At 50.3% G+C, this 11,643-nt stretch overlaps 1 protein-coding gene across 1 annotated transcript in view; it reads left to right on the forward strand.

The window, feature by feature from the left end:
• The first annotated feature begins 4,559 nt into the window (after positions 1-4,559).
• Positions 4,560-11,643, forward strand: part of SYNC (syncoilin, intermediate filament protein) — a 14,198-nt gene continuing 7,114 nt past the window's right edge. The window contains exons 1-2 of the mRNA XM_006158144.2: positions 4,560-4,600; positions 4,706-5,834. Coding sequence (XP_006158206.1) covers positions 4,560-4,600; positions 4,706-5,834 — 1,170 coding nt within the window. The remainder of the gene's footprint in view (positions 4,601-4,705; positions 5,835-11,643) is intronic.

Below are 11,643 nucleotides of genomic sequence, written 5' to 3' on the forward strand. Positions count from 1 at the left end.
TCACTTTAGCCACCAGGCTGTGAGCTGGCCCCCTTTGTATTTTCTATATTCAGAAAATTACTGAGAGGCCAGCTGGTGGTTGAAGTGGCTGGATTCTACACGGCCGCTGTGTGCTTTGAGTCCTGGACCCACCAGCATTTTTGTTTTTCCCTGAAAGAATTATTTTAACCTTAAAAAAAAATTGATTTATTTATTTTAATTTGACTTGAGAGGGACACACAGAGAGAGGGAAAGCAAGAAAGCAAGCTGCCAGGTCTAGGACTCGAACCGCAGTCTGCCCCATGGGACTCCAGCACCCTTAACCACCATGCCACCTGCTGGTCCCCCCACCAGCTTTTTGAAAAACACATCAGGCACATGTGTGTGCATGCCCAGGGTACCAAGAGGAGAATGGAAGAGAAGGGATTATGCACGGCTCTCCCCTTGGGGTGCTTTCTTGCTTTCCTCTCTCTGTCTCTTGGGTGGGCGCGCACACTCTCTAACAAGAACATTGCTCAGAGAACTGAAGTAGACAAGATACACAAGAGCCCAAAGCCACCTGAGTGCCGAAGAGACAGGAAGGCATTCCTCAAGAGAAACGGAGTAGCCGGCAGACAGCAGGCCGCTGGGGCAAGGAGCTTATACGTGGGAATCCCACAGTCTGTTTTTTATTTCTTTTTTAATAATAGTGAGAATGTGCACATGGTGATTAAGGTACTGGACTCCCACATGGCCAACCATGGTTCGAATCCCAGACCTGGAGGCTTTCTTCCTCACTTTCCCCCCCTCTCTCTGAAGAGACACATGTCCTATAGCAAGTTAAAAAAAATAATAAAGAATTATTTTCCTTAACTTTATTTATTTATTTATTTATTTATTTATTTATCTTTAATTTGACCAGTGAGAGAGAGAGAGAGTGACAAAGCAAGACACCAGATCTGGGACTTGAACCATAGTCGGCCATGTGGGAGTCCCGCTTCCTTAACCAACATGCCACCTATCAGCCCAATACAATAATTCTTGAAAAAAAGGGGCCAGCAGGTGGCATAGTGGTTAAGGTGGCTGGACTCCCACATGGCTTAACTGCAGCTCGAGTCCCGGACCTGGAAGCTTGCTTTCTTACTTTCCCTCTCTCTCTCTCTGTCTCTCTCTGGCCAACTTCAAAAAATAAAAAAATAAAATAATGACAATGGATAAAACTAAACAAAAAATAATTCTTAAAAAAAAAAGAAAAGAACTGGAGAAATACCCTTGGGGCAGGCACGAACCATAGGACTCCCATGGAGTCGACTGATTTGAGTCCCTGTCTGTCTCACTTTCCTGCTCGCTGTCTCTCTGGTGAGCTCATGTGCCTTTAGCAAATTAAAATCATAACAATAAGAAATATAATTGAAAGAAATAATTCTTAAAAAAAAAAAGAAGGAACCAGCAGGTGGCATGGTGGTTAAGGTGCTGGACACTCCCACATGGCTGACCACGGTTCAAGTCCTGGACCTGGTGGCTTGCTTTCTCACTTCCCCACTTCTCTCTCTCTCTGTGTCTCTCTGTCAAATTAAAAATAAATGAATGAATAAATTAAAAGAAAGATGTTGAGTATCTTAAAAAAAAAAGAAGAAGAAATACGCTCAACAGGGTCTCATCACCCTGCAGCCCCCTTCCTCTCACCGTCCAGCTCCTCGGGCTCCTGGGCACGGTGAGCACGCCGCCCTTCCAGGCTAACCTGGGATCCAGACCCACGGTCGCCACATGGTTTCCAGCCGTGCAGCACCTGAGGTAGCTTTCTGCCTCAGCAGCGGGCGGAACCAGAATCTGAGTTAGGAGCCTGTCAGGTGAGAGAGATGGATCAGTTCTAACAAGATAGAGCTTTAAGGAACCATAGCTGTGGCTCCAAAACACTTGGTGTGGGGCCGGCAGGTGGTGTGGTGGTTAGGGGTGCTGGCTCCCACATGGCCGACTGGTTCGAGTCTCGGACTCGGTGGCTGGGTCTTTTCCTTTCCCTCTCTCTTTCCCCTCTCTCTTGCCCTGTCCCTCTCTGGTCAAATTACAATAAATAAATAAAGTTAAATAAAATAATTCTTTTTTTAAAAAAGAGTTTTTGTTTTTATGTTTTGTTTTGTTTTGCTATAGGACGTGTGTGCTCCCCAGAAAGAGAGAAAGACAGAGAGACAGACAGTGAGAAATCACCCCCCGGGGGGATGGCCACAACCCCTTCTCCTTCATTCTCCTCTCAGGATCTTGGGCACGCACGCACATGTGCCCAGCGGGAGTTTAAGCCACTGGGTCCAGGACTTGAACCACGGTCGACTACATGGGAGTCCAATGATGTAGCTATTACGCCATCTGCTGGTCCCTAAATAAAATATATTTTTTTAAAAAGAACATTTGGGTGAAGTCTGGAGGGGCCAACCCCACAGCACAGCGGGTGTACCACTCAGAGGACACCAGATCCCGCATGGCCAGCCAGGCTTTGATCTGGCCCCAGCAGCTGGAAAACATGGCAGCCAGCGTATGTATGCCCAGGATCTGGTGGGGAAGAAAACTGAAGGGGAAAGGACTGCAGGATGACGAGGCCCTGGGGGCGCGCTCGCTCTCTCTCTCTCTCTCGCTCTCTCTCGTGTATGCGCCCTCTGGCATTAAAAACAAAGTCTGCAGGACCCGAGTGGTCCTCAGCACCTGTCATGACATGGAGGAGCTGCCTGTGTGCGGAGCCTGTGCCCTGCCGGCTGCCTCAGATCGCTGCTAGAGCGCATCTGGGGAGCTGCCTCAGTCCTTCAAGGCTCGGGACAGTGGCAGGCGGGGCCTGGGCGGGACGTGTGATCCACGTGGAGAAGGCGCTGGGGATCCTGACACTTGTGGAATAATTGAAAGATAAGCTGGTTATCCCGAGTGTTTAAAAAGCTTGCATGGAGGGACCGGCAGGTGGCCCAGTGGTTAAGGTGCTGGACTCCCACATGGCTGACCACAGTTTGAGTCCCGGACCTGGCGGGTTGCTTTCTCACTTTCCATTTCTCTCTGTGTGTCTCTCTGGTCAAATTAAAAATAATAACAACATATAAAATTAATCGTTAACAAATTTTTAAATAATGATTTTACTTTATGTATTTGTTTCTTCTAATTTGACCAGAGAAGGACTGAGTGAGAGAAAAAGTAGGAAAACAAGCTGCCAGCTCAGAGACTCGAACCACAGTCAGTCATGTGGGCGTCCAGAGCCTTTAACCACCATACTACCTCCTGGCCCTAAGGTTTTTTAAGAATTATTTTATTTAACTTTATTTATTTATTTTCTGATTTTATTTATTCATTCATTTATATTAATTTGACCAGAGAGAGAGAGAGAGAGGGAAAGTAACAAAGCAAGCCACCAGGTCTGGGGCTCAAACCGTGGTCGGCCATGTAGAATGTCCAGTGCCCTAACCTCCATGCCGCCATTCTTTGTTTAATTTGACCAGAGAGAGACAGCGAGAGAGAAAGAGAGAGAGAAGGAAAGTGAGAAACCAACCCACAAGATCTGGGACTCGAACCATGGTCATGTGGGAATCCAGTGTCCTTAATCACCATGCCACCCACTGGTCCCAAATAAATAATTCTTTTTTGTAGAATGTCCAGTGCCCTAACCTCCATGCCGCCATTCTTTGTTTAATTTGACCAGAGAGAGACAGCGAGAGAGAAAGAGAGAGAGAAGGAAAGTGAGAAACCAACCCACAAGATCTGGGACTCGAACCATGGTCATGTGGGAATCCAGTGTCCTTAATCACCATGCCACCCACTGGTCCCAAATAAATAATTCTTTTTATTTTTTCTTTTTATTTTTTTTGAGAGGTTTTCACTATAGGGCACGTGCACTCGCCAGACAGACAGAAAGCGAGAAATCATCCCCAGGAGGGATGGTCACGCCACGATCCCTTCTCCTCCATTCTCCTCTCGGGATCTTGGGCACGCACGCACATGCGCCCGGCGTGAGTTTTAAGCCACCAGGTCCGGGACGCGAACCGCGGTCAACTATGTGGGAGTCCAGCAACATAGCCATTACGCTAACTGCTGGTTCCCACAAATAAATAATTCTTAAAAAAAATATATAATAAGCTTACATGGATGGCGGCCAGAAGATGACATAGTAGCTACGCCGCTAGACTCCCACAGGGCCAACTGAGGTTTGAGTCCTGGACCCAGTGGCGTGTGTGCAGAAAGAGAGAAATCATCCCCCAGCGGGATGGCCATGCAGCAATCCCTTCTCCATTCTCTTGGGATTTTGGGCTTGCATGCACACACACCTGGTGTGAGTTTTAAGCTACCAGGTCTGGGACTCAAACCACGGTCAGCTTCCGCGACGTAACCATTATGCCATCTGCTGGTCCCTATTATTTTAAATCTGCTGTAGGGCACTGCACTCACCAGAGAGCGAGCTGCCAGGCCCGGGACTCAAACCACGGTCGGCCATGTGGGAGTCCCGCACCTTAACCACCACATCACCCATTCTTTAATTTTTTCATCTTGTTAAAGTCCCCTCATAGCAGTGCCTCAGGTGTAAGTTTCCTGTCCTAGAAGGTGACAGAGATGTGACAGTGACAGGGACCCAAACAATGGACTGCAGGGAAATCCATAAAGGGAAGCAAGTGGACAGGTGCTGCTGAGGACCAGATAAAATCTCGGCCCATGGCAAGTGGCTCGGTCACCGGCCCTCCTGGCAGTGGGGTCACCGTCTCACTTTAAATTGCTTGTCTTGCAGGGAAGCAAGAGCAGAGGCTGGTCCTCTTCAAGAGAACCTCGAATCCCTGAACAGGACCGAGACCCTGAACCCAGAAATCACTCTGTCTTTGGAGGGAACCGTGAACCTGGAGGACATTCTCTACTTGGGAGACGCAGACGACCTTGAGATCCTCCACGTGGAAGAGACCGAGAAGCCAGAGGAGACGCTGTACATCGAGGAGACTGGGCAGCCTGTCACGGCACTGGATGTGGGTGACCCGGGAGGTCTGCAGGGGACAGGGGCCATGGGGGAGCCAGGAAGGCCCCCCAGCCCAGAGCAGATTGTCAGTGGGGCAGGAATGGTCCCAGGGCCCGAGAAGTCTAGCCCCAAAGAGGGTCCCCAAGCAGAGCCCAGCCCCAGCTCAGAGGAGGCCCTAAGCATCGAGGCCCTGGAACTGCTGGAGGGGCGCTTCCAGCAGTGTGTCCGGGCCGTGGCCCAGCTGGAGGAGGAGCGGGACCAGCTCGTGCATGAGCTGGTGGTCCTGAGGGAGCCGGCCCTGCAGGAGGTGCAGCAGGTGCACCAGGACATCCTGGCGGCCTACAAACTGCACGCCCAGGCCGAGCTGGAGCGGGACGGGCTCAGGGAGGAGGTCCGGCTGGTCAAGCAGCGGCTGTTCAAGGTGACACAGGAGTGCGTGGCCTACCAGTACCAGCTGGAGTGCCGCCAGCAGGACGTGGCCCAGTGGGCCGATCTCCGGGACGTGCTGACCACCCGGGCAGCCCAGCTCTCGCAGGAGCTGGCCCAGCTCCGGGACGCCTGTCAGAAGCAGAAGGAGCAGCTGCGGCAGCGACTAGAAGCGCCCCCCAGCCAGGGGGACGGGCACTTTCTCCAGGAGAGCCGGCGGCTCTCGGCCCAGTTTGAGAACCTCATGGCAGAGAGCCGCCAGGGCCTGGAGGAGGAGTATGAACCTCAGCTGCTGCGGCTCCTGGAGAGGAAGGAGGCCGGAACCAAGGCTCTGCAGAAAGTCCAGGCCGAGATCCAGGAGATGAAAGAGGCTCTGAGACCCCTGCAGGCAGAGGCCCGGCAGCTCCACCTGCAGAACAGGAACCTGGAGGACCAGATCACACTCCTGAGGCAGAAACGCGACGAAGAAGTGCAGCAGTACAGGGTAGGCCCGCGGCACAGGGCAGGCCTGCGGTATAGGGCAGGCCCGCGGCACAGGGCAGGGCGGTGGTACAGGTACAGGGCAGGGTAGGCCCACAGTACAGGGCAGGGTAGGCCCACGGTACATGGCAGGGCCGCGGTACAGGGTGGTGGGCACGCGTGGCGCGAGGTATTCTGTCCCAGGGAAGGGAGGTGGCCGGAGGCCGGTGTCTCGGGTTTGCGGGCTGCCATCACACGTAGGCAGGACGTCTTGTTCTCTGGGGCCACTCCTCCCCTGACCTCCTTCAAGCCTGCCCTAGGGACCGAGTTTTCTGCACTCTTGGTGTACACAGCCCTTCCCACCAGGGAGCTCACCAGCTCTCCACACCAACCCTGCCGTCCCGTACTCTCACTTCCTGTGTGCCAGGAACTCAGGCTCAGTGGCTTGGAGTAGTTTAACTCTGGTTTGCCACCCCAAATTTCAGGGCTCTTTCCACCAAACTATTTTCTAACTGAACCACCAATTGCACGTGAGTGCAGACAGAGCAGGAGGCGACGGAGCAGGCGGGGTGACCTCATCGCTCCTCTCCACCCCACCCTCGAGAACCACCTCTCTGGTTTCTGCCTTCAAGTTTTCCAGCCTGTCCACTGGGATGAAATCTATAAATCTCCACATTCGTTTTCCTTTTTTGTACATTTGCCACCATCTCCCTGTATTCATTGTTTCTGATTAGCCGAGAGCCAGTTCTAATCCCGTTTTAGAACAGAGTGGGAGGTTACTGTAACAGCATAAACAATGACGCCGCCCTCTCCCAGACGGGGCTCTCCGGAGGTGAGGAGTATGCCGACGCATCCGTTACTCGCTGACACGCACTCGAGGTTCAGGGCACTCCAGTTAAGTGCTGAGTGACGTGCCGCTGAGACCACGAGAGGAAAAGGCACCATGGTGGTGCCTCTTTTTTAAAAAGAATCATTTCATTTTATTTATTCATTCATTTATTTTAATTTGATCAGGTAGACACATACACACACACACACACACACACACACAGAGAGAGAGAGAGAGAGAGAGAGAGAGAGACAGAGGAATATGGGAAAGCAAGCCACCGGGTCTGGGACTCGAACTGTAGTCAGCCATGTGGGAGTGTCCAGCACCTTAACCACCACACCACCTGCTGGCCCTGGTGCCTTTTATTTATTTATTTATTTTTAAGGCTTTTGACATAGGCTGCATGTGCTCAGAGACAAAGAGAGAGAGAGAGAGAGTGCAAAATCACCCCCGGGGGGGGATGGCCACACCGCAAAACTCTTCTCCATTCTCCTCCTAAATTGTGGGCGTGCACCCACATGTGCCTGGTGATTTTTCCAGCCACCAGGTCCAAGACTTGAACTGTGGTCAGCTGTGTGGGGTCCCAGCACCTTAACCACCACGCTACCTGCGGGCCTTTTAGAACACTGTTTTTCCTTTATGGTGTTTGCCATAGGGGACACATGCTCACTGGAGAGACAGAGGGAGAGGAACGCACCTCCCAGGGGGATGGCCACAATGTCATCTTCTCCCTTATTTTCCTTGGGACTTTTGGGCATGCACACACATGTCCCCAGCATGTTCCAGGCCACTGGGTCCAGGATGCAAACAGCACAGTCAGCCGTGTAGGCTCCAGCTGCCGAACCACGGTGCACAGCTGGCCCACAGAGCAGTGCCTTTATCTTTCCCCTTTAAACTCACTTATGAGTGAGACACACCCGTGGTTCCCAGCTAAGCCTCATGCCGTGACCCAGCCCCGGCTTCGGCAGCCCTGGGACGGTACGCCAGTGTTCGGTAGGGTCTGTGGACCTGCAGAGTATCGTGTTACGACCACTGTGCCTTAGGTGGGCCCCGCCGTCTTTCTCTTTATTTTAGTTTTGCAATAGGCCATGGGCATTTGCCGGAGAGGCAGAGGAAAATGAGAAAACACTCCCGGAGGGATGGCCACGCCACAATCCCTTCTCAATTCTGAGATTTGGGGCACGTAACACATATGCCCAGTGTGATTTTTAAAAAATAATATTTTCATTTAACTTTATTTATTATTATTATTTTTAAATATGACCAGAGTGAGAGATAGGGAAAGTGAGAAAGTTAGCGGCCAGGTCAGGGACTCGAAACGCAGCCAGCCATGTGAGAATCCAGCGCCTTCAATTGCCACGCCACCTGCTGCCATCCCCAGTGTGATTTTAAAGCATAAAAGCTTAAAAATTATTTTTTTAGGCAAAAAGGAATAAAATGAAGCAAAAAATACTTATTGAAAAAATCTTATGCCCTTCCAGGGGTTTTTTAAAAATTTATTTATTATTTTATTTAATTTTACTCATCATAATCATCCTTTTAATTGAACAGAGAGAGACAGAGAGAGGAAAATTGAGAAAGCAAGCTGCCAGGGCTGGGACTCAAACCATGGTCAGTTATGCGAGCATCCAGCACCTCAACTACCACACTACCTGTTGGCCCCCTTCCAAGGATTTTGATCCACTTTTTTTTTTTAAAAAGAATTATTTCCTTGGGGGCCAGCAGGTGGCGTGTGGTTAAAGTGCTGGACACTCCCACATGGCTGACCATGGTTCAAGTCCCGGACTGGTGGCTTGCTCTCTCACTTTCATCTCTCTCTCTCTGTGACTCTCTCTGGTCAAATAATAATAAATGAATGAATAAATAATAAAATAAGAAAATTTCAAAATTTGTTATAAAAATAATTTCCTTTTATTTATCATTACTTTTATTTTTTAATTTTCCAATGTTTTTGGAGAGGTTTTTGCTATAGGGCGCATGCACTCGCCAGAAAGAGAGAGAGACAGAGAGACAGAAAGCGAGAAATCACCGCCCAGGGGGCATGGCCACGCCACAATCCCTTCTCCTCCGTTCTCCTCTCAGGATCTTGGGCACACACACACATGTGCCCGGCATGAGTTTTTTTGGTTTTTTTTTTTTTTTCACTATCGGGAGCGTGCCCTGCACTCGCCAGACAGACAGAGAGAGACAGAGAGACAGAAAGCAAGAAATCACCCCCCAGGGGGGATGGTCACGCCACAATCCCTTCTCCTCCATTCTCCTCTCGGGATCTTGGGCACGCACGCACATGTGCCCGGCGTGACTTTTAAGCCACCGGGTCTGGGACGTGAATCGCAGTCGACTACGTGGGAGTCCAGCGACATAGCCATTACGCTAACTGCTGGTTCCCCTGGCATGAGTTTTAAGCCACCGGGTCTGGGACGTGAACCGCGGTTGACTACGTGGGAGTCCAGCGACATAGCCATTACGCCAACTGCTGGTTCCCCCCATTACTGTTATTCTTAATTTGACCAGAGTGAGAGAGAGAGAGACAAGGCATGAAAGCAAGCTGCCAGGTCCTGGACTCAAACTACGGTCAGCCATGTGGAAGTCCAGCGCCTTAACCACACCACCTGTTCTCCCCTTGATACACCTTGAAGGAAACATGATCTCTCTTGAACACGGCTGCTTCCCATAGTCCATCTTGTAACAGCTGGCTTTTTGGGGTCACAGGTGAAACATTTCAAGTGAGGCGTGCCGGCGTCACCCTCAGGACCCACTCCAGCACGTTGCTTCTTTCTTTCCCATTTTTGTCATTGCGTGTGTGAGCTTACCAGAGCACCACTGAGAGGTGGGGAAGTGAGGTCACCCCTCAGACCGGTCCCTTCTCTAGTCTGCTCTCGGGAATCGGGGCACCTAGGCACACACGCCCAGCATGTTTTTCAAGCTGCCAGGTCAGAAACTCGAACTCTGGAGTTGGCCATGTAGGATCCAGGGCCTTAACCTCCACACCACCAGCTGGCCCCCAGTGGTTTAAATTGGTTCACAATCTAGTGAAAGGACAGTTATTTATTTAGAACAAATATTGTCATTAACAGCTAAGAGTCAAATTCATTAAGTCAGGTTAGAAAATAATGTGATTTAAGAAGCTGCAGGTGGCATGTGGTTAAGGGCTGGACTTCCCCGTGGTCAGTTGTTGTCCAAGTCTCGGACCTAGCAGCATGAAACTCACACTGGGTGTGTGTGTGCCCAAAATCCCAGGAGGAGAGTGGAGGAAGGATTGTGGCGTGGCCATCCCCTGGAGGGGTGATTCTCACTTCCTGTGTCTCTGTCTCTAGCAAGCACGTGCCCTATAGCAAAAATTTCTCAAAAGAAAAAAATGGGGCAGGTGAGCTAAGGAATGAGGTAATTTTTAGCCATGGGTCAAATCAGAGAGTGCTTCATGGAAAAAGAGGTGGAATTTCAGCTATGACCTGAAGTATGGGGAGAATTCAGACCAGTGCTATCCAAAAAAATGTAATGAGAGCCGCCTAAGTTCAACTTTTCTAGTTTTACTGAGTCGTCAGAAAAGTCACTGACGTATTTTTCATAGAAAAACCTAATATTGCCAGAAGGCACACGTGCTCACATGCTTAGACGTAAGCTGGAGAGAAAGCACCCCCAGTGGGGTACGGTCGTGCCGCTGGGATTCGGGCATGCGCACAGATGTGCCCAGTACGTTTCCCAGCCGCCAGGTCCAAGCCTTGACCAACCATCCCACATGGTTATCATGTGGGATCCACTCCCTTAAGGACCAGGCCACAGGGCTGGTGCCATAATTTTAAAACAAAAAAATTTTTTGAGATGTTTTTGCTATAGGGTGCGTGCGCTCATCAGAAAGACATAAGGTGAGAAATCACCCTTCGGGAGGATGGTCACGTCACAATCCCTTCTCCTCTTGGGATCCAGGGCATGCATTCACACATGCCTAGCATGAATTTAAGCCACTGGGTCCAGGACTCGAACTACAGCCAACTACATGGGAATCCAGCAACGTAGCCATTATTCCATCTGCTGGTCTGAATTTCAAATTAAAAAAAAATTATGGGGCCAGCAGTTAGCATAATGGCTATGTCGCTGGACTCCCATGTAGTTGACTGCGGTTCGAGTCCCGGACCCGGTGACTTAAACTCACGCCGGGCATGTGTGCGTGTGTGCCTAAGATCCCAAGAGGAGAATGGAGGAGAAGGGACTGCGGCATGGCCATCCCCCCGAGGGGTGATTTTCTTGCTTTCTGTCTCTCTGTCTCTCTGTCTGTCTCTGTCTGGTAAGTTGGGCACGCACGCACACGCGCCCGGCGTGAGTTTTAAGCCACCGGGTCCGGGACACGAACCGCGGTCGACTACGTGGGAGTCCAGCGACATAGCCATTACGCTAACTGCTGGTTCCCCAGAAAAATTTTTAAAAATAATTTTAAAAATTATTTATTTAATTCCATTTGCTATTATTATTATCTTCAATTAGAACAGAGAGAGACCGAGAGAGAGAGAGAAAGGGAAAGCAAGAAAGCAAACCACCACATTCAGGACTGACTGAAACCACGGTCAGCCACGTGGGAATCCAGCAGCTTTGACCACTATGCCACCTGGCAGCCTTAATAATTTCAAATTTTCTTTCTTTTTTTTTTGGAGAGGTTTTTGCTGTACAGTGCGTGTGCTTGCCAGACAGACAGAGAGACAGACAGACAGAAAGCGAGAAATCACCCACCAGGGGGGATGGCCACACCGCAATCCCTTCTCCTCCATTCTCCTCTCGGGGTCTTGGGCATGCACACACACGTGCCTGGCGTGAGTTTAAGCCACCGGGTCCGGGACTTGAACCATGGTTGACTACATGGGAGTCCAGCGACATAGCGATTACGCTAACTGCTAGTTCCAATAATTTCAAATTTTCTTTTTTCTTTTTTTTTTTTTGAGAGGTTTTCGCTATAGGGCACGTGCGCTTGCCAGACAGACAGAGAGAGACATAGAGACAGAAAGCGAGAAAT

This window comes from Tupaia chinensis, unplaced genomic scaffold (genome assembly GCF_000334495.1).
Source record: "Tupaia chinensis unplaced genomic scaffold, TupChi_1.0 Scaffold000573_1, whole genome shotgun sequence".
NCBI classification, from domain to species: Eukaryota; Metazoa; Chordata; class Mammalia; order Scandentia; family Tupaiidae; genus Tupaia; species Tupaia belangeri.